The 22745-nt window shown below is 39.0% G+C and overlaps 1 protein-coding gene across 1 annotated transcript in view; it reads right to left on the reverse strand.

The window, feature by feature from the left end:
• Window positions 1-301: 301 nt before the first annotated feature.
• Window positions 302-22745, reverse strand: part of NKAIN2 (sodium/potassium transporting ATPase interacting 2) — a 547495-nt gene continuing 525051 nt past the window's right edge. The window contains exons 5-6 of the mRNA XM_007447977.1: window positions 6939-7020; window positions 302-2765 (exon numbers count right to left, since the gene is read on the reverse strand). Of these exons, the coding sequence (XP_007448039.1) occupies window positions 2756-2765; window positions 6939-7020 (92 nt within the window). The 3' untranslated portion in view covers window positions 302-2755. The remainder of the gene's footprint in view (window positions 2766-6938; window positions 7021-22745) is intronic.

A 22745-nucleotide genomic window follows, 5' to 3' on the forward strand; every position in this document is an offset into this window, starting at 1 on the left:
TATTAGCCAGATGCTAACTCTAAATTCCAGATAGAGGAGGGAAAAAAGTTCTCCAAATGACAGCAGGTCTATTCCAGGCAGTCTTGTAAAAGAACCCTTAGAGATAATGAAAGTATGTGTTACCTATGACTGAGCTAAAATGGTGCCAAGGCCTGGCAATTCCTTTTTACTGCTGACACATCCCTGTATGGTATAGAACATCAGCATTGCCTCCACGTCAATGGAATAGGGTGTCCCTGTCAATGACATAATCGAATACACTTTGAGAAGGAACAAGGGCTTTCAGGGATGGCTCAGAAACTTGATTGTTTTTCCATTTATTTTTAAAATGCAAATTACACTAGTAAGTCAAAAAAATCACTCTGTTAAAAATACATTCAGAATTAACAAATGCCAAAAAAAAAAAAAGACACAGGATTGTAACTCTTGCCTTCTGAATATTAGGTTTATAACAAAAGCTCAGCCTAGAAAAATAGCATTCTTCACCGGATTTTGAGGAGGATACAGCTGTACAACTTAGATGTTTTTCCAGATAGAATCACACTACTGTGCTCCCTGTCCACTGATTCCTTTTTAGTAGTCAACAACTGTTTTTAAAAATTTTGGTGGTGATGATAGTAGTGATTAGATGGTAACTTGGCTGCAACTTAAAGCAGGAATATGAGGGTTTAGTCTCTGTGCATTTAAATCTCTATCCATATACATGTCTTATAAGGTGGAATCTCATCACAGCATGAATGTACGGTGAAACCTCATTTTTAATAGTCACATTAATACTCACATTAGAATAATTTCTGGCATGTATAGTATTTATATTTTAAGAATCAAAGGATGATACATTGGTAAGTATTTTTCTCATACATTAAACATGCATGTCACTATAAAATCATCATATGAGGTTTCACTGACATGTTTGTGATTGTATAATTTTATGCATGTATATATGGACAAACATATACAAACCACTGAGAAAATTCAAGCACAAGTGCTGGAACTTTTTTCTGTAGTTTATATTCTAATAGAAACCTTTGTTCCTTTGTTTTCAAATGCGTATATGTGTAGATCACAGACATCCATGCAGACACAGTAATGGGACTGGTTTATGTAGATTTGGATGGGCTAATGTTCAAAGTAGGTTAGCCCAATAACTGAAACTTCTTAGAAACAAGGAGAAAAAGTTGCTCCATGCCAATTTATAACTTTTCAAGTCTGAATTTCACTGCATTTAAGGGTGGTGTTAGTTCTAAAAATAAAAAAATTGATTTTAGTGTCTCAGGTGGATCCAAAAAAAATGACTCATCTGAGTTCCTGACAAACCTGAGCTAATTATGTTTTTCACTAATGAAAACCAAATAATGTTTGAATATATAGAACAAAATTTCCTAGGAATTCAGAATATTCCATAAACACATTGACCTACTATTAAGTTTCCAAAGGCATCTTGTTGCCAACTACGTCAACAGCACAGTTTTTCTGCCACAATAATACAGGAGGATTAAAATACACCCTAACACACAACAGATCCCCCAAATACCACAAAGAGATCTCAAATATTTCACCAAGGTAACTATTGCTCCCCCCACCCACCCAAAAAATAATCTCGTACGCTGAAGTTAGGAAAAAAAGTTCACCTACATAGGGGCTTCCATTTGAATTAGATATAAAAGAGTAAACATAGCTAATACATATTCAGTTGGCCTCTGTTGATAGAAATCCACAGCTGTTTCTGTGTTAGTAAAAGACATTTGTAGATACTTATAAAAGCACCTAGAGTGCAATAAATAAAATCAGTGAGTCAAGCCATTTCTGTTCTCTGCTTCCAGTAGATTAATGAGTTTAGTAGATTGATACGTTTCTCTTTGTCCCACCCAACCCCCTCAGAAGACCTTATTGAAGAATTATAAAGATGACGATTATTACTTTGTTATTATTACTTGTCTTTTTTTGGCCACCATGGAGGCTCAATGGTAAAAGCACTTTGCTGACAGCTGGCAGTTTTTGTACACAGACACACTGCAGTTGCTGAGCTATGCAGTCTTGTTTCTTGACATGACACACACAGACTTGAACTCATTCGGAATTAATAGCAGTGTGTTAGCCTAAGGGAAGTGACTTGGGGGTGTCTGCACTGAGATTCTCAGGCGCACAACTTAGGTGGGTTAAGGCAAGTATGTACGGTACAGCCTTTAGGGCAAACAACCTGCCATTTCAGACTTCAGTTACAGGGTCGTCATGGCATGTTTCGTTTGTTTGTTTTTTGCAATTACGTTGCCTACATAGCTGTGGTGCTATCAAGACATATGGAGTGCAGAAGACAGGGCTCTCTAGCTAATGTGCCCTGGATGACTTCCCAGCTGGCAGAGGCCGCCGGCTGGCTGGGCTGCAGAGCAGTTAGTGACAGCCAGCAGAGGGCACCAGCACGTCTCCTTATGAACTTTCCAAAGGCCTGGGAGAAAGCAGCCTGCTTTCAGGAAATCCACGATGGGCGTATCCTGCATATCTGTCTGTTTCAGTTAGAAAGAGGAGGCCAAGTAGAATTGGTTGTGTGCCCGTGTGTGCCCGTGTGTGCGTGCGCGAGTGTGTGTGTGTGTGTGTGTGTGTGTGTGTGGTCCCAGTGTACGTGGAGGCTTTATGTTTTGTTAGTATGTATGTATATTTAAACTTAGTTGCTTCTTGCTCTTCAAAAAATGCAGGAGGCCACTGCGAAACAAGTTCTTTGAACGGTCCAGGAGCTGATATACTGAAGCCATTTGTATTATTTCGACCTGAGAGAGAGAGAAAAAAGATGTTTTTAATGAAGGGTGAGAGCTCAGCACCTTTTCTCACCTCTCCAAGCACAAGAGTAAACCAAAAAAAAAGAAAAAAAAAAAAAAAAGAGATCCAAAGCCCAAATTGTGCTTTAAATAGACAATTTTCCTCTCCTCAACTTTTTCCTCAGTGCAACCTTTTGGATAGAGAGGCCATTTATAGTAATTTAAAATCCATTTTCTGGGGGCAAATGAATATATATTGCTGTACAATTAGGCCGCCAAAAAGAATGCAATGTTTTCAAATGTGGTCTGATATAGCATGGACTATTCTCACATTTATACTGCAGGGAGCCCAAACAGATCTCAAGCTGCTTCGGCACATAGGTCAGTGGTAGTCAAAGCAGCTACTTTGTTAGAAAATCAACCTGTGGGCGTGGGAATGTTTTTGCGCAGCAACTTCATAGCCGTTATTTGTTTCAAAGAGTTCTCCAAACTGTAAGAGAAAAATTAATGAAAACTTTTCCCTTTTAGATGGATTATAGATAATCTGAAGAATTACAGGCCAAGAACATTCACCCAATTTAACTTTAAAAAAAGAGGACTGTCTATTCATTGACTACAGGAACTGAAACAAGCTGTGAACGGAGGTCAGTTAGGACAGTATTTTCAAAGCCTTGTCCAGGCTGAGCCACAGAAGATTTGCTGGGTATAATGGAAACCCCACAGCTAAAACTGCGCATTGCTTTTAAGCATCTGTTTTCCTTCTAAGGAATGGCTTTTATTTCCAGTTGCTATATAATATCATTGGGGTGCTTGAACTGGCCCATGATGTTAAATTACTCTTATTTTATGAGACTTATTTATGGCAGGTTGACAGGAGAAGGTCTACCCCACAGGACAAAGATACAGGAGATGCTCAGGTCTCTGCCTCCCAGCAGGGGATGAAGTTTATGCTTGAATCAGTTTTGGTTTTTCATGGGATTTTAATAGGCAGTGACTCTCCAGTGATTGTATTTGAGGGCTACACAGTTGAAAAAGTGCTTCATTCAACACCACATATAATGTGAAATCAAAAGGGAATAAAGGAAACGCAGGAAAAGGGGAGGGTGCAGGCATGTATGGAACTATAGCATTTAAGTTAGTGTGAGGAAGTAAAGATAAGTAAATTTAAAATCAGGGAATGAAATGTCAGAGCAAACTCAACAGTCCACATAAGAATTTGGAAAAAACTAAGCAGTCAGGAAAACCAGTTGATAATTGGGGCTGTGTAAGTAACAAGTTGTGTGACCTTTGTGTTTCTTTTCTTTCATCTAGTTTCCTCACCTGTAAAATAAAATCTTAGTGTTTTAGTACTTGAGGTCTGCTAGTGGATTCTTTGTAGAAGGCATGGTAGTAGTATTTTGACTGGTGATTTATTAAACATTTAACTTATTTCATGAGCAGTGAGACTTGAAAGCTCTTATATAATTTTACTATTCTTAGGCAGTAAGGAGGAAAATAATATTTTTATTACTTTTGGTTCAACATTTAAAGTACTTAATAAAATCATGAGAAGTTTTGTCTTCAAGGAATTTCGTTCCGGACAATAAATTTGAAGAGTCCTCTATTTAAAGACAACATTGGAATTATAAATGCCTGGTTTGAAACTATAGTCTTGATTATATATAATCAGCATTCTCATGTTATTATCAGAGCTGATCCTTACAGAGTGGTTACATCTAATTTATTATATTTTGATCATATTTATTGATCATTCATATTGACCAACACAATGTAATATTATATGATAAGAATGTTGTGTGATATTGTCAGAAGCAAGAAATTGCAGGACTTGTAGATGTTCTGGTCTACTCTTGAGCACAAACATATTGTTACATGTTACTTGGACCGATACATGTGATATATTGTTTACAGAGGAAACCTTTTGGGAATGAAATACAGTGTATGGTGATTTCTGAGTTGATAAATCTTTTCATGAGTAATATTGGTTAACATAAGCATTATTACTACATCTAATAAATTATGTTTATTAAACATGTAGTATGTGACATGTCCTATGTTGTACATGCTCTACAAGCATTGTTTTATGTAAATTCAGAACAACTATATGAAGTGCATATGCTATTGTCTCTGTTTTGCAGGTGAGGAAACTTAGGCTTGGTGAGAATAAAGTTATTCAAACAAAGTTATAGGTCCAAGGTCATAAAGAATTTTATCTCATGCAGTCTGCCTTCAGTAGCTCGTCTTAACCACTACTCCTTACCACTGCTCCTTACTGCTTTGACTTTAGTTTTTAATAGAACACTTTACACGAGGCTGTGTTATAATATTGAGAAGGATGGTAAAGAATGTAAAGGATTTATCATTTTATTTTTTGCTTAAGCTATCAAATCTTTCTGGGAGGTTAGGAATGTTATGGTATAAATAGAAATACAGCTATAGTATGGGGCAAAACAAAAAGAAATATCAAAGGAAAAAGATTAAGAAATGTTTCATAAAGGAAGTATATTTTAAGATACAACTTGAAGGAGAGTGGGATTTGAAAGAGTGGAATTTTGGGGAAAACAAACAACATTTGGTGTCAAGAGAACAGCATGGACAATTGGAAAAAGACATGTCACATTTGCAGATGGTAAGAGTTTTAGTTTGACTGTAAAAAAAAAAAGAAAAGAGAAAAAGGATAAGGGGAGATATCAGACTATGTGTGCCCTCAATAGATGATAAGCTTCAGGAAGCAGAGGCCAGCTCTTATTTATCATTACATTTTCCTGGGGTCTCGCAGCATTGCCTGCATATGGTTGAGACTATTAAAGGTTGAAGAGGAGAGATAATATTTCAGTAGAACACTGGGGCCAGATCAGAGTAGATTTGCAAAGTCTGATAAGGAGTTTCGACTTTGTTCAGTAGGCCATAAGGAGTCATTGATAGGTTTTGGCCAGGGGCCTAACATAATCAGAGTGGTACTTTAAGAAGATTAATTTGGCAGTCCCATGGAAGGTGGGATAGGAGTTCTAAAATAAGAAAGAGACTGGAAAACTTCAGTTAATGATTGCCTGAATTAGGGCAGTGGTTTTGGGAATGTAAAAGAGGGGATGTGTGATGTCCTGTTTACAGAAGGGATGCTTTGAATGACATACAGTATTGGCTGATTTCTGAACTCAATAAAGTTTTTTTATGAGTGGTGTTACCAAATGCTTTTGGGAAACTACAAGAGACACACACACAAAATGCAGGCATGATGCATAGATCATTCCCTTTGTAAAGAAAAGCTTAAAAGGGGATGTATAAGGATTACTTTAATCTCTCGGGAGGAGAAATAATCCAAAAAATGTATTTATTATCCTACACACTAACAATATTAAAAGGTAAAATGATTCAATGGTGGAGGACAACGACGACAAACACATATCTTCAAAGAGAGAAGCTCACATTTCAAAATGAATTGGAATCTTACTTTCTATTTTGATCTTCGCTTGCAATTCAGCATATCACTTGATGCTGATATATAGAATTTGTTATCAGTTGTTATCCAAGGGAATTTGCCTAAACACAGATATAAAAATCAGGCTCTGATTGTATGTCTGCTCTCTTGAGTGCTAGAGTTAAGGGTCTGATAAGTTTCAGTGTTAATATTCTTGTTTCATTTTCACTTTTCACACCAGAAAAATGAAAGAGTATTATTATTTTTTAACACTACACATAATTAAGGTGATAACCTATCATTTATCATCCAAATGAGAACACTTTTAAGACTAATAGGGTGTGCTGGTAATAATTATATCAGGACAACCCATGTAAACTAAGACTCTACTGGGAAAACCAGGATATATGGCTTATATATAGTTACATATAACTACCTACAATGTTATATCATTTTCAAAATATACAAATTTTGGGTAATTCAAAGAAGTTGTATATTATATTGGATTTTTAGCCATGTAGTTGATACTTATGTAAGACTACTTTTAAAAGTAACTTTAGAGATGGCTTTCCTGATAAGTTAAATTTTATTCATAATTTAAAAAAAATTATTAGAATTATCTCAGTCAGAACAATATTAATAGAAGAGAAAATACTGAAAATAAATGACTGAAGGAAAGCTGCATGCCATCTATTTTGTGCCACAATAACATTTTCTTAATCATCTTTTAGTATCCTAGAAGAATACCTCCAAAGTAAAGTACTTACATGTACATAGGCTGTAGCTGTAAATGAGATGTCTTCTGAGGCCCCTGATAGCCATAAGAGTCAAAGCCACCTATGAAATCAACTGAAAGGGACAATTGCCTTAATTAGTTAACTTTTCAGAAGAGATAAACGTTCACGATCAAGGTCTCACACAGATTACTAATATAAACCTTTTAATAATCTATTAAACCAGAACTAGCTGATTGTGGAGGAAAAAAGATAGTTCCTTCAAGGCAGTGATTTTTCCCCCCCTCAACTGTGAGATTCAATTATTGCTTTACAAGAATCTGTTCACTTGGGAGAAGAAATTTATATACTCCTTTGAAGCAACCAAGACCTAATTGGAGCAATAAAATTCACTTGCACAATTAAGATGCTATATGTCATTTTGGTTAGCATGGAGATTTTCTGCAACACATTACAAATGTAAAAAATAATGATCGCTCAAGTGCATGTACCTATCAGCAATTGCGGCACTAGTAACAGTGTTATATCCTATGATTGTCAAGTACAAGGTGCGATGGTGGAGGTCATGTAAATTACCTCAAAATGGCTGTCCCTGCCATTATGTGGTTCATAATCTCAAATAGACAATCAGAAATAAAGATGTGCAGCAAACTCTAACCAAACATTCAAATGCAAAACATACCTAGGTATTTAAGGTACAATGAGATGTAACAAGGGTTACTGTGGTAGATTATATTATCCAAAATAGCTGCAACAATATCTCCTATTCCATATCTGCCTGCAGTGTGACCTTGACACTCACCCCATCCTGAGGTTTGGGTCTTTGTCCCTTCCTCTTGAACCTGGGTAGAACTTTGTGGCCACTTTGACCAATAGAGTATGGTAGAAGTGACATTTTGTGACTTCCAAGGCTAGATCAAAAAAATGTCATGCACTTTGCTCTTTAGGGATGCTCTCTTTTGGAACACAGCCATCATGCCCAAACTAGGAATCCCAAACTAGCGAATGTGGAGAGATCAATGGAGGACCCTCGGATATGATTTTGGCTGACAGGCTAGCTAAGGTCCCAGCTGATAGTCACCATCAACACCCAGACATGTTAGAAAAATTGCCTCCAAATGATTCCAGCCCCAAGCTGTTGAGTCAAGCCAATCTTGGAGTCTCCCAGCTGAGGGCCCTGACATCCGGGATCAGAAACAAGCTATCCTCACTGTGCCGTCTGGATTCTTAACCCACAGATCCGTGAGCATAATAATTGTTGTTTTATACCACTACATTTTGGAAGGGGTAGTAACTGGGACAGTAAATACTAAGAGTGCTGTGAAAATGTTTTGGTTTTGTTTTTTCTTTCCCATTCCTGGATGTGGAGGTCATGTGGTGGGGCAAAAAGAGGCAAAACAACAAAAAGCTGACAAGATAGATGATAGGAGGAAGAAAGAGAGGAAACTAGAAACTGAATTAGGGTGCTAGAGGATATCTTTACTTTTTCTAATATCTTTTTCTTTTGGCTTAGCTTTGACTAGTTTTTGTTCTTTTTAATATCCTAAGTGTTACAGGTAGAAATTGGAGCAAGTAACATAAAGTCCATGATGTCTGTTTAGTGGGGAAATCTTTTCATTTTTTTAAAATAGATTTTATTTTTTAGAGCAGTTTTAGGTTCACAGCAAAATTGAGAAGAAAATACCAAGGGTTGCTATATACCCCCTCCTGCCCCCACCCCACCCAGCAGGTGCACAACCTCCCCTACTGTCAACATCCCAACCAGAGTGGTGCATTTGTTATGGCTGATAAACCTATACTGACATATTGTTACCACCTAAAGTCCAGAGTTCATATTATGGTTCACTTCTGGTGAAGTGATGTAATGACATGTATCCACAATGTTAGTATCATACAGAATAGTTTCAGTGCCCTTAAAGTCCTGTGTTCTGCCTTTTCATCCCTCCCTCTCCCCTAATCTCTAGCAACCACTGATCTTTTTACTGTCTCCATAGTTTTGCCTTTTCCAGAATGTCATAGAGTTGGACTCCTATAGTATCTAGCCTTTTCTGATTGGCTTCTTTCACTTATTAATATGCTTTCAAGGTGCCTTCGTGTCTTCTTATGATTTAATATCTCTTTTTATCATGAAAACCCTTTTATTGAGGCAGAATTTCTCTTCTGGTCAGAAGTGGAATAGTACAGCAGTCCCCCTTATCTGCGGGGATACAGTCCAAGACCCTTAGTGGATGCTTGAACCATGAATAGTACTGAACCCTATATTTACACAATACTATTTTTTTTTCCTATACTAATGGATGGGTAGCATACACAGCATGAATATGCTGGACAAAGGGATGATTTATGTTACTGGAGGGACAGAGCAGGATGGTGTGAGATTTCATCACCACTACTCAGAATGGCTCACGATTTAAAACTCATGAATTGTTTATTCCGTTTAATCTTTTCAGACTGCAGTTGATGGCAGGTAATTGAAACCATGGAAAGTGAAACTACAGATAAGGAGGACTACAGTGTAATGAAAAGGACAGAGATCCTGATGTTAGAAGGATCAGGGTTCAAATACTGCTTTGACCACTTGCCAGCTGTGTGACCTTAGACAAATCACTTAACTTCTCTTACACAAGAATTATAATACTTAATACTATTAGTGTGAGGATAAAATAAGGAATGTAGAGCCCTGGGTGAGACATGCGGTATGGAAGAAGAAAATTAAAAGCCCTTAAAAATTCAGGATTTTCTTTATAATTCTTCTAAACCATGCAGTTTAGGAGAAAGAAAGTGTTTTAATTTGGAACAACTGTAGAACTATATCAAATATTTTATAGAAGATGAATTAAAAGAGAGCGAACCTCTTTTGTTTTCTGAATTGCCCACGTTTGCACATTAGCTAATGTAAATGGTACCGGAAGAGCTGTACAATAATTGAATGGCAACTATATTTAAAGTTTGTATTTTGAGAAATTATTTTCTACGATTGGGGATTCATTGCAGATAGTGCCTAAATTCCTGTTCATTTGGTTTCACTCTTTTTTTTTTTTTGCGGTACGCGGGCCTCTCACTGCCGCGGCCTCTCCCGTTGCAGAGCGCAGGCTCCGGACGCGCAGGCCCAGCGGCCATGGCTCACGGGCCCAACCGCTCCGCGGCACGCAGGATCCTCCCTGACCGGGGCACGAACCCGTGTCCCCCGCATCGGCAGGCGGACTCTCAACCACTGCGCCACCAGGGAAGCCCTGGGTTCACTCTTATCAACATTAAGACTTAAGGACTAGTTTTCTGAGAGGCATTCAAGCATTAAAGTTTCCTTGCTCAGAGGTTCCCTGTTAGTAAGATGGCCCCACCCTGGTGCTGGAGAAGAGAGTGGGCAGATGTGAACAGTAAGGTCTCCTCCACTGAAACCGAAATCCAAGTCAGTCTCAGGCTTATTAGTGTTTTTATTGTTGTTTCGAAATATTTCCTTAGCTTGATTCCAGAGGTGTGAGATGGATGGCAGGAAAAAAAAAGATGGTAATTTATAAGTCAAAGACTGTGCAGTGAGCCAAGGGATAACCGGAAGAAACCAAGCTGAATCTTCAAGTCCAAAGGATAGAACTGGGACGAAAACTGGGAAACAAAGCTTGAGTCAGGAGCAGTGTAGTACTTCTGGAGACATGAGAAAAGGCCAGAAGGGAAATGAGATGTGTCTGAGTACTGTTGCGAATGGAGGTTGACTTGTCTGGGTCTTGCTCTTATTAGCCATCTATCTGATGCGTGGGTTGGTAGAGCCGATTTACAACTACCCAACTGGGGAGGATAGTGCTAAAGCTTTGACAGAAGGATTGCGATTGTTCTGATCATTCAGATCATCTGGGGTCATGGAAAAGGATGCAACGGCAGATGACTCAGAACCAAGATGAGAAAAGAGGGTCTGAATGTAACCAGGATGCATTTTTACCATCTCACTTGTGAGGGGGCATTCAAATTTAAATCAGAATCAAAGGATATATTTTCTGTAGTGTATTTTATATACCTGCCTGTGTTCACAGACAAAGAATTTATGTAAGGTCAGTTTCCACATGTACTCATTCTCAGTAATTGTTTGGATGTCTTCCTAAAGACCTGAAGGAGAGGAATATTAATAAGCTGGATCCAACTGACCACTAGAGTTAAGAGTGTGGTGGTCAGTGTAGGTAGACATGGTTCTCTGTATCTTTTACAGAATGGTGTTTCACCCATCATTTGGAACTCTTTGGGGTGCCATGTGGGTGGAGAGCATAGTAGAAGAAATTATGTTTTTCTCTCTTAAAATTGAATTACTGGGGTTAGTTTACATTTTTAGAATACCCTCAATATCACTTTGGTCTGTTTTCTGTTTCTTTTATATAACTACATTTATTTAGGCTCTAAAGAGGCTACTGAATATTGTAAAACTTTCCTAAGCAACAGGAGTCATGAAACAGCTAGGAGGTACTTCTCCAGGTAATTGTGATGGCATCTAGATGTTTGGCTCATAGCTCAAATTTGTTGTCTAGGAGGATGTTGCAGCCTTTAATGGAACAAAAAGAATGAGAGGAGGGAGTAGGTGTTTGGCTTCATTAGGAAATGTAGTATGTAAGTTATATGTGGCACGTACAAGCAGCAAGGACCAGGGAACACTTGGGAAAAGGGAAATGTAATCGTAATTGGTGCAAGGCAGATTAGGGACTTGCTGGGATTTTAGAGATTAATTTCTTTTTCCTCATTCAGCTTTATTGTGCTTTATTGAAAACTATCTCCACCTGACATATTGTGAATCTACTTTTCTGTTGTTGATCCTATCACTACAATTTAAGCTGCATGAGATTTACTATTTACTACAGTAGCCCCAGAACCCAGAACAGTGTCTGGCTCATGGAAGCCATATTTACTGAATAAACTCTTTAGGCTGTTGTTGTTGTTTTGTTTTTTTTTTTAAAGACAATTGATCTAAGCATGGAAGATGCTGGTAAAATTTCTAAGTGAAATTTGACTGAGTGCATTTACCCTTTCCTTCACAAGGTCTTGAATGATAATAAAGAGAGGACCTTTTATAGAAGATCTAGAATGTCAGTGATTGCTTGGGTCCTGTGAGATAAAAGAAATCTTTTGGATACCAATGGGAAGAAGGCACCACTCTAGTCTCTTTGATCATCAAAATGACTGGGCTGAGAGGGTAATCCACTGACGAATGCTACGTTGCAAATGTTGATAACTGCTAGGGAAAACATTGCTTTCTTTCTGGCCAGTTCATAGCATCCTAAACAGAGGTACATGACTGGGTAGGTGACAAAATAAAATAAAATTTGTACTTGTTTCATCTTTGCCTCATTGTAGTGATTTGCTTTTGGTCCTCTGGAAACAACTCAGGAATGTTATTTTCTTTTCAGATGTTACAGCGTTTTCTCTTTGGCTTAGTTTTCCTATCTGCAATATGGGTGTGTTTTTGTCTACTTACCAACAGAGGCACAGAGATGCCCAATGATTTTAAATTAGTAAAGTGCCATGTCAGTTTAATAACTATGATTTAATAAAGTTAATAATAGTGGGATTTCAAAATTACCAAGTAAGAGAAAAGTGCTTTTTGAATAAATATTCCTCACTCAAATATGTTCCCTGTTGTGAGCTTCCCTTTTATTTAAACCTTTTAATCATGAACACTGAGTTCAGCAAACTTAAAACTGCTTTTTTAAATATATGTTGGCAGGGAGGTATTGTAATATAATATTGTACCTTGGTTATTAATGACAAAGCCACTAGGCAACACACTCTCTTTTGGAGACAGAGCTGGAAAAGGCTATGGGGGGAAATTTTAACAGGCAGTTCACAGAAAGCTAAGCCTAAATATTTGGAAGAACTCATTGAAGGACATTAAAAAGTTTGTGTGGGCCTATGAAAACAGAGTGTAAATCCATTGTCTCTGCAGGTCTCTATCTCAAGGGTACTTATCTCCAGTTGCACAAAAGGAATTCAGAGCATAACCTACTGTAGCCCAAATTCAAAAGCCCCACCTTCCTCCCACACAGACTTACTTGGTGGCAGCAGTTCAGCTTCCTGTGTGAGCTTGATGTGCTCAGTCTGGACTTGTATCTCTGAGTGGACTCAGAGCTATTTTTTTTTCTGATTAGGAAAACACAGCCCTTTGTAGGGATACTTTAGTCTGTTATTGCCTGAAAGGTCACTGAAGTGTAATGCTACAGAGAGCTTCTGGCAGGCGAAACATGCATTGAATGACATGAGACTTATTAGTTAAATCATGGCAGATGCTTCACTTCCTAACCTTGTTCAGAAAATAACATTTTCTCAGGGTCTTAGGATTCTATTTTCCATGTTTGTCTCTTAGTTGTATCAGAACCAGATCTTCAGTATTTTAAACGTGGTAACACATTTACATATACTAGAAACTGAAAGTGGAATGCGATCACTACAATGGTATAAAAATGAAATATTTCTTTAGTTAGGGATCATTTGAGTAACCACTTTAAACTGTTGGTTCTAAAAATAAAAATGAAATATAAGTTTCCACTTGATAAACTGTTTTGTCTTTTCACTCTTGCCTATTTTTGCTAATTCTCAGTGTGGCCAGTACCTTAGGTGAGATTTGAAGAAACACATGCTGGTTTTCTGCTGAGACCAGGATCTTGCTATTGAATCTTATTCGAATAATCTAATGCCATCACTGGCTATATCACAGGGAAAGTATGAAGTTGTATAATGATTGAGGGCTTGGTAGTTGGAAGACCTGGGCTCAGGTGTGCCTTCCCTTCTGACCAGCATCATATCCACAAGCAGGTCACAATTGCTCTGAGCCTGACTTTCTTCCTTTGTGAAGTGGAGATAATAAAACAGTTCCAACTTCACAGGGTTATATGTGTTTAATACTTAGATGCATGTATTTTATGGATGCACTACAGGTAGATTTGGGATCTCATCTCTTTTAGCAAGGGATTTATACCAAAAGAATGATTCAAATTATGCTTTAAAATATATATTTAGGTTCTTTACTGAAAGGATGAGAATTTTTCAGGCCTGGGAAGTAGATGGAGGTAAGGGTCAAAGAAGAGAACTTTGTGTTAGAATTTACTGGAATTTTGTATGGAATGACGTGAGTGTGGAAATCATCAGCAGAAGCTGAGGTAGGTTTATGGAAACCCTTAATGCCCACGTGGTTGGTTAATTGTGGTCTGGCAAGCAGTAGGAATGTGACATATGTGACATATTGTGGAAAAAAAGGGAAGATATATTAAAAAAAAAAAACTATGTAGAACTGAGTTTCCATATTTCAAATAGTTTTGGAAATCACCTTATATATTATCCAAAAGGATGGGGAGAGGCCAGGCCCGGCCTGGTTTGTAGTCTATGAGACTTCGACCCATTTGTAGGGAAGAGGAACTTTACAGTGGAGTGGGCGAGAATGAAGACACCAAGAGCTCATCTCCTGAACCAGGCAGAGGGGATGAAGCCAAGGCTTGGTGGAAGGACTGCTTTCGAGAGGAAAAGCTTAATGGTTCCTCTCAGATTTGGAGAGGGTTTCTAAAAGACAGAAAGATAATTGCTAGTATAGAATTTTTAAAGTTCTGAGGGAAAAATGGAAGAAGTTTGGTAGCTTTGATTTTCTCAGGTTTGGGTACTAGACTTCAGGAACTTGGAAAGGTTTGGAGCACGTCCTGCGGTGACTGTGGCACACTGTCCATGGGAGAGGAGTGAGAGCCTTGTTGAGCAGGAGAGAGCATCCAGCTGGGTTTAGGGACTCTCTCCAGCCACGTGCAGCAGCCCAGGGTTAGGAGTGGAGAAGCTGCACCTGAGCCTCATCAGGCAGGGACATGGAAAATCCAAGGACGGGGGAAGAGAAAGCAAGGAAGGAAACTAAGTGTGCCTGTAACAGCATCACCGCTCCTGTGGATTCAGGAGACAGATGATGAGCAGAAAGATAAACAAAGATTCCAGCGGAGGGAAGCTCCGAAATAAAGATGAAGAAAAATTCCTCCAGGAGGGAAGCAGGAGAGCAAGGAGGGAGTAAAGATAGGAGTTTATAGTCAGGCAGAGAATTTTAGACCTGGTGATTTTTAGAGAGGCCTTCTTCCTCCATAATGAAGGTGATAAAAATTAGCCTCCTTGGTGAAGGGAACTAAGGAGGTAGGTGAAGTGAGTGGTGACAAAGATGGTAAGAGCTGAGAAGATCAAGAAATTGTAAAGCTAGAGTTAGAAAATTATGTATTCAGATATCTTTGTTACTTTCAATAACTGTGGAATCGTGTGCAGAATATGATGAAACGGCTAAGCAAACTTTATCTTAAAGGTGCCTGCCCTCACTCTGTGCCATGCCATTTGGGTGGATTAGATTTACCAGTCTCTGTTTTGTTCTCCCCTATTAGAATGGCTTTCGATTATGTGACATGCCTTTCCGTCGAAATTGGAAAGAGCAGTTATTACAGGCTGTAGGCAAGCTAGTTAGACATGATTGGGTATGTCTTCTCAGCTGACATCCAGGATATATTTATATATATTAGAAGCCACAGCCCATTTAAATGCAGTGGTTTTAATTAGGATGTGGGCACATCAATGCATACATATTTAGGAAAATGAAAAATAAAGCGTGCATGCTAAAATCCCCTTGTAATTTTTGCTAACACAATCTTCGTATTATTTTGCAGCCTCCAGAAAGGAGGACTAAACCTAAATTACTCATCTTTATAGAACAACAATAGCAGTTTCAGGTATGAGGATGTCCAGTGGTTACTCTAATATTTTTCCAGCTATGTGAGAAAGGTGAAACTAGATTTGCTGTATGGGGTTCATTAAAAACACTTAAGATGATTCCTGTGTGAATTATGGTGTCCATTTGGTCAATACGGGTGGAAAAAGTTACCTTTTTTTAAAAAGACACCTATTTTTGTTAAATTCTGCATATCCCCCCTGATTTGTCCCTTAGGTTTCGGTGGAAATGTCATTTCCTCAGGGAAGAATTTCCTAGTTTTCTTAACTGGATGAGGCACCCCTGGGCTATGTCTCCCTACCCCGACTCTCCTTGTCTGAACGCTCATCACGCTTTGGCGCAGTTCCTCCTGTGAACTGTGTGCTGGGCTGTAAGTATCAGGAGGGCAAAGACAGTGTCTGCCTCGTGCCTAGTGACTATCACACAGCCTACCACGTGCAGTGGCTACTGAGCAAACGTGTGTTGGAAGAATCTACGTTGAGTCTCACAGTGAAGTGATGTGTAAAGTATACCTAGAATTGGGAGACAACTTCTGCTCCCAGCACTGACTCTAAATGATTGACTCAGAGCAAATCAATTTCAGTGTTCCTTTCCTCAGCTGTAAAATTAGGGGATTAAAGCAGGTGATTGCTAATATTGTTCATAGCGCTATGATCTGCACAATTCCATATTTGTGGGATTGGTTTACATACTGATAATAGCAATAAAACATTTAAAATGAACAAATCTGCAAAGGCGTAATGAATGGGAACATTTAGTGCAAAGGAGTTGTTTCCCCTCTGGCTGTTACTACTATTATGCATTGATTTTACTAAGCAAGTTTCCAGGGAGATGAACTGCTGAATAGGATATATTGGAACCTGAGACATGAGACATGACAATTCCCAGTTGGAAAACAGAGTGATGAAAATGGTGGGACCTGGGAGAGGAGCATCGGATTGACAGGTTTGGAGCCCACAGAAATACTGTGTCCCCCTTTTAATTTATTTCCGGGATGAAGGTATATGGATGAGTGACTATGTGCGTCCCTTTGCCTCTGTGCTCTTGGGAATTCTTTTAACATCAGCGTCATTAGTTACAAAGGCAGCAGTCCATATCCAATTTTTTTTGTGTGTCAGGATTGTTCATGTATAAACTAGCCTTCTTTGTTGGAAACATTTGCAATTAATCCCATAAACAAACAAACAAAAAATGCAAATCCTGCACTGCCCCAGCCAACCCTGCTGACACTGAGACCAGACTGCCATCTATTATACACAGAAATGAATTGAAATTCTCACTTTGGGCCTAACCTAATTTTCCAGTGATAATAGGCATGGATTCCCAGAAGCACTCTACACCTCTTGATAGTAACATCCTCATTTCCTTTCCTGGTAAATGTTTTAAATAAGATTTTAACACCAAAGGAAATTAACCTTTAAATTAATTGTAATTTTAAAATGCCATCACTGATTTTTGTCTTCAGCCTAATTACTTTCTATTATTTAAATAAACCTCGCCTCCTGTGAGCTTTAAGTTTGTTTCTCCTTCACTCCCTGCCACACAATGCCAACCCATCCTCGTGGAGGCCTTCCTGACTCTGCTGCTGGAGCAGCCTCATTTAAATGTCACAGGATTGAGGGTTCGCCCTATGCTGCTTATTTACAAGGCACTCTTGCAGCGCTCTGTGTAAGGCTGCTACACTCAGATGTTTTCATTCTGCATACCTGGTGGCCATCCTTAGAGATGCAGTGTTTTTAGTCCTCCTGCTGTTAAGAAGGAGATAGCTAAGCCTGACCTTCTGTTCCTATTAGATGCCATTTCCACCACTAAAGTAAAACTGGTCGTAATGAAATTGGCAACAGCCAGCATCATTTATCAAAAGACTAACTTTGAATGTACAGTCTTCTTTCTTAGCACGTCTCAGCTTTGGAGAGCTTTTAAGACTTCTGTTTCCTGGGCCAGCTCTTTGTCTTGTTCTCATTTGTCCTTTCAAGGTAGGACTAAGGGATCCCAGCAATTTTATTGTGTGTGCATGTATATTGGTGCTAAAAGCATCCTATTTTTCTGCCACTTAGCTGCTTTCCTTCCCATGTCATTATCCATGTGGGTATAGAGAGAGATGGTGAGGAAACGAGTATAGGACACCCAGTACAGGTGGACTAGGTATTAGAGAATTGGAAGAGGCAGAATAATCAAAATGGGAGATGTTTCTTTTAATCATTTCCGTAAATGTCACCACTTCTCCTTCCTTTCACATGCTGTTGCTTTCTTTTCCATTGAGGCAGATTAAAACAACTTGGATATTATTCGTCTACTGGATCATGTCAGTTTTCTGCACCACATACCTCCTTTATTACACCCCAGTTAAAGGTCCTCCTTTGCTAGTATGAATATAGTTACCTCAACATTGACTCTTTAGAAGCAAGGTCCTGATTGTTTCGAATCAACAAAGGATAGGTAATGAATCAATTTCTTTCCCCGCTATTTTTGATTTGGGAACAATTAGATTTATTTAAAGATGATAATAGTGTGTATGTATGTGTGTATGTATGTGTATAATAAGAGGTAGAGTATAATGGAAGATATGTTAAGAGAAAAGGGAGAATATGAGAATTGATTGTTAAAGAAGACTCAATTTGGACCTGAATATCCAAATTTAAAAATAAAGTCCATATGTTTTCTCTCCCCTGACCACAAGAGGGAGCAACTTAACAGCAGGCTGAAAAAAAGACCAGCACTAATTTTGGGAGACAGTGTAACAATTGTATCACTGTTAGGGAAGGCTGTTGTCACTGATAGGAGCTTGCATGTGATTGACAGGAGGCACATGTATATGTAAACATTCATTTCAGGTGCTGATCATCTAGTCTGTCTTTTATTTTTACATATGGCAGCTTATCTTTTTTTCCACTTTCTTCGATGAAAGCTGCTTTATTCTAATTCATTATTCATTTACTTAGAATCAATTAGGGTCTAAAAAAATGTCACATTTCCTTAGGAGTTTCCATATAGTCTAGGAAATGTTAGTGGAGAGCTGATTGATTTGTTTTTTCCCCATATACTTACTGAGTCCTGCTTCAGGTTGGGGGTAGGCTGGATGCTGAGGATGTAGTTGTGGTCAAGATAGCTGTGGTCCCCACTAGCATCCCCTAATACTCTTACCCTGAGGGAGTCAATATGTGCTATATTATGTCAGAAGTTCACCGATAAGCTCAGTGACCTGGGGCAAGTCATTTAATCTATATGGGCCTATAAAATTAAAGTGTTGAAATAGAGCAATAGGCAGTAGTTTCCTATCATTTCAAACTCTGCGGTGTTCTTAGTTCACAAGAAATCTTAAGCGGAATCAAGAGTTGTAAAATTAAATAAATGCAGAGCTCCTGTGCTCTGGGAAGTTGGAAGAGGAGCAAGGTGACATGTTCTACCTTGGCCCCACTATGATTCTGCAGGGCACTAGCTCGAGGTTAGTAGCCTCTGAAGTCTGGGGCTCCAGACTCTAATCACATGTGATTCTGTTCAGAGATGGGGAAAGGAACAGCACATTTTGATTTTGTGGGAGCCTGGCAGATATGGACAAGGTTATTTCACTCAGTCACCTTCAGAATTACAAAACAGATGTTATATAGAAAACAATAATATACTACGCTTTCATTTGATTGCTTGAGTATGATATTTGAACAGTAAAAATAGACACACCATTCTCATAACTCTACCTGACAACCTGGCACCCAGGAACTTGGCACCTTTTTTGAACTGCTAATTGCCTACCCCTTAGGTTATGTTTGGAGAGTGGTTTATAAATAATAAGAAAGAAAGCTCAGGTTACCAAACAGACTGTATAATATGGCCCTAACAACCAGATAGAGAGAAAGAAAAAGAAAGGAAGAAAGCAGACATATACCCAAATGTTACCTGAGAGCCAGAATTCAAAATTGTGAAATCATTCTAATTTTCTTTTTTGTTTGTTTATCTGTATTTTCTCTACATTCTGCAGTAAACTTACATTCCTTTATAAACAGAAAGAACCAAATATTTTTTAATGGACAAGTACTCCTCCCTTGCCACCTCTACCCTCCCCCACAGGCGGGAGAGTGTGTCCTTGTGCTCAGAGAATTGCATCCAAACTCAATGATCCTGTCAAACTGGAAAAGCGATCCAAGATATACAGAACAGAATTCAATACACAGAAGTGTAGGCCGGCAGGCTTTAGAAGAAAAATCAAACAAAAATAACAGAAAATTATTAGCTTCAGAGAAGTGAATAATTTCCTGTGGTTTGCTTTTCAAATGAAAGAGTCTATAAATCAATTATGACTTTTATCCCAAGGCCAGTTTATTTTGGAGAATTCAGGACAGGCTTTTATGAATCTGTGCTTGGTTGGTAGGTTTGTGCATGTTTGTATCTGAACGTGTGTGTTTAAACATCTAGAATTAATTTTCCAATATTTTTTTCAAAATAAGCCCTCTTAGGATATTTTTTAAATGACATTCTGCATATTTTCCCGGATGATTTGAATATTTAAGAACATTTGCAAACACACTGAATCTCTTTTAGAAAAGATAGTGACTACTTAGAAAAATGGGTCCATTTTCCAGAGGACTGATGTTTATTTTTATTTTTATTATAACTATTAAGGCAAAGGTTTATAAGAAAACATAATAAAAATTGAGAAATCATGTTGCCTAATTTTTCTATTATGGATAAGTTATTATTTTTCCACAGCTGCATGTTTTCCTTTTAATTGTCACATCTAACAACTCTAATGAAGCTGATAAGTTCTTAGTTCTGTCACTGTAAGTGGACATCAGACTCTGGTGCAGAAGAGCTGAGGATTAAGGGAGAGAAGAGCTATAAGTATAATAAAAGGCACCAGACCAGAAATCTCAGAACATTTTATTTCTTTCACAGAATACTGTCAAAGAGAACAAGTAGAGGGGAATAAAAAACACTGGAGGTCATAAGGAAAACTCAGCATGGTTGGCAACAGATGATACAGTGAAGAGCCCAGCCACAAAGACAGCTCAGCGAGGGATGCCCGCTCTCTTGGAGAAAGTCTTTTCTCCTAAGACATATCGCTGCCTTTTACAAATATATAAAAGTATGTTGTGATGGTTGCCCCACTCAAATAAGGTTCAAGTGTCAAGGCACACCCTCTGGAGCAGGTCCCAGCTTTTTTCTGGTGAGGAGCTTCTCATCTGAAGGCAGCTCACCCCACCTCACAGCAGGAGATGTGGACCACAACTCCTGCCTACTGGCAGTGAGCCAGGAGCAGGGAGGCTACCGTTACTGCCTGGAGCCTCTTACCCACAGGCATTTGATGTGCCAGTGAGCAGAAGCTAGCCCCACTCTGTTCCCCATAGGTATTTTCAAATAGCCAACAGCCACATGGTGTGTGCGTGTGTGTGTGTGTGCGTGTGTGTGTGTCTTTAGATAGGGTATGTTATGGTCTGAATGGTATCCCCTTCCAAATTTATCTGTTAAAGGCCTAACCTGCTATGTGATTGTATTTGGAGATGGGGCCTTTAAAGAGGTAATTAAGGCTAAAGAGGCCATAAGTGCGTGGCCGTAATTCAATAAAACTGGTGTCCTTATAAGAAGAGGAAGAGACACGGGGGCATGCACAGACAGAGAAAAGGGGGCAAAGTGAGAATTCAGCCTTCTATAAGCCAAGGAGAGAGGCTTTAGGAGAAACCAAACCTGCCAACACCTTGATCTTGGACTTCTAGCCCCCAGAACTGTGAGAAAATAAATATGCATTGTTTAAGCCACCCAGTCTGTTATATTTTGTTATTGCACCCCTAGGTGACTGATACATGGGGGCGGAATTGCCCACAACTTCCTATTTGAAATCTTTGCTCCAAGGGTGGTTGTCATCTCCTGATAAACACAGCAGATGGCAGTGTTGTCCTGTGAGTTTGCACAGCCAGTTGGCCTGCCAGGCTGGGGCTCTGGCTTAGATAAACAGAGGGTCAGAGATGTAAACTTCAAGGCCCAGGGTTTTCATTGGGGAAATTAACAACAACTTTGCATTAAAGTGTCTATATAAGTATATATAAAACTGGCCTCTAGAAAAGTAAATGAGATACTGTTTAAAAGGAGAAATAAAGAAAAAAATCCTAGGCATTTGATGTGCCTGCAGGAACTCCCTCTAGTTCAATGATGATTTATTGCTATTTGTGGAGTCTAAGTTTGACTCTTCGCTCATGGAGCCTGAAGCCTCGCCTTAGCTCCCTAGAGTGTGGTGCCTCTGAGGCTCTCTGGCTACACTTGCTGCTGAGCCTCAGATATCAAAACTGGGTACAGAGCCGGTCCGCTTCCTATTGACGTCAAGAATACTTCAGTCTTCCAGGTGCTGTAATTAGGCCCTTATCTCCACAGTCCATTCTCAGCACAGCTACAGAACCCAAACTGTCCTGTGTTCCTTGTGAGGCTCTTAGGAATGGAAACTTAACTAATTTGGCAAGTAGGGAGCTGGCATCTCCTGCTGTACTACACTCCCATCAGGTTGCTTCATTGCAAATCCACAGCAGGTAAGAATAGTTACACAGAGATCCTTTCCCTGTTTATATATACATTAAACTTTTCCCATCTTTCAGGAGTTACTTTCTGAGAGCATTTGTGTGTGTGTTTTATTGTACATTCATCAAGCCAAAACATTTTTAAAGGATCAAAATAATTTTCTTTATAATTACTGAAAACTAGATAGAAATTGCAGCCTTTTTTACACTTGAGCATTGGAAGTCATGTGTTCTAGGCAGTGCCTGGAGGTAAACATATAGACAGGTGATCAATATAATGATAATGCATGGGAAATATCAATCTAAAGCATTTTACTCAACAAATATTCGTAACTGTCTGTGTGTGAGTGACCACAAGTAAACAGACCTAACTGGACAGAGAACTGTCCCAAATGAGCATCTCCTCCAGGTTGTTTAGTAGTCCCATGAATGTTCATGATAAGCATGAGTCTACTTGGATATAAAAAAAAAGGAGGGCTTCCCTGGTGGCGCAGCGGTTGAGAGTCCGCCTGCCGATGTAGGGGACATGGGTTCGTGCCCCGGTCCGGGAAGATCCCACATGCCGCGGAGCGGCTGGGCCCGTGAGCCATGGCCGCTGAGCCTGCACGTCTGGAGCCTGTGCTCCGCAAC

The sequence above is a fragment of the Lipotes vexillifer genome, unplaced genomic scaffold, assembly GCF_000442215.2.
Source record: "Lipotes vexillifer unplaced genomic scaffold, Lipotes_vexillifer_v1.1 scaffold756, whole genome shotgun sequence".
Taxonomy (NCBI): domain Eukaryota; kingdom Metazoa; phylum Chordata; class Mammalia; order Artiodactyla; family Lipotidae; genus Lipotes; species Lipotes vexillifer.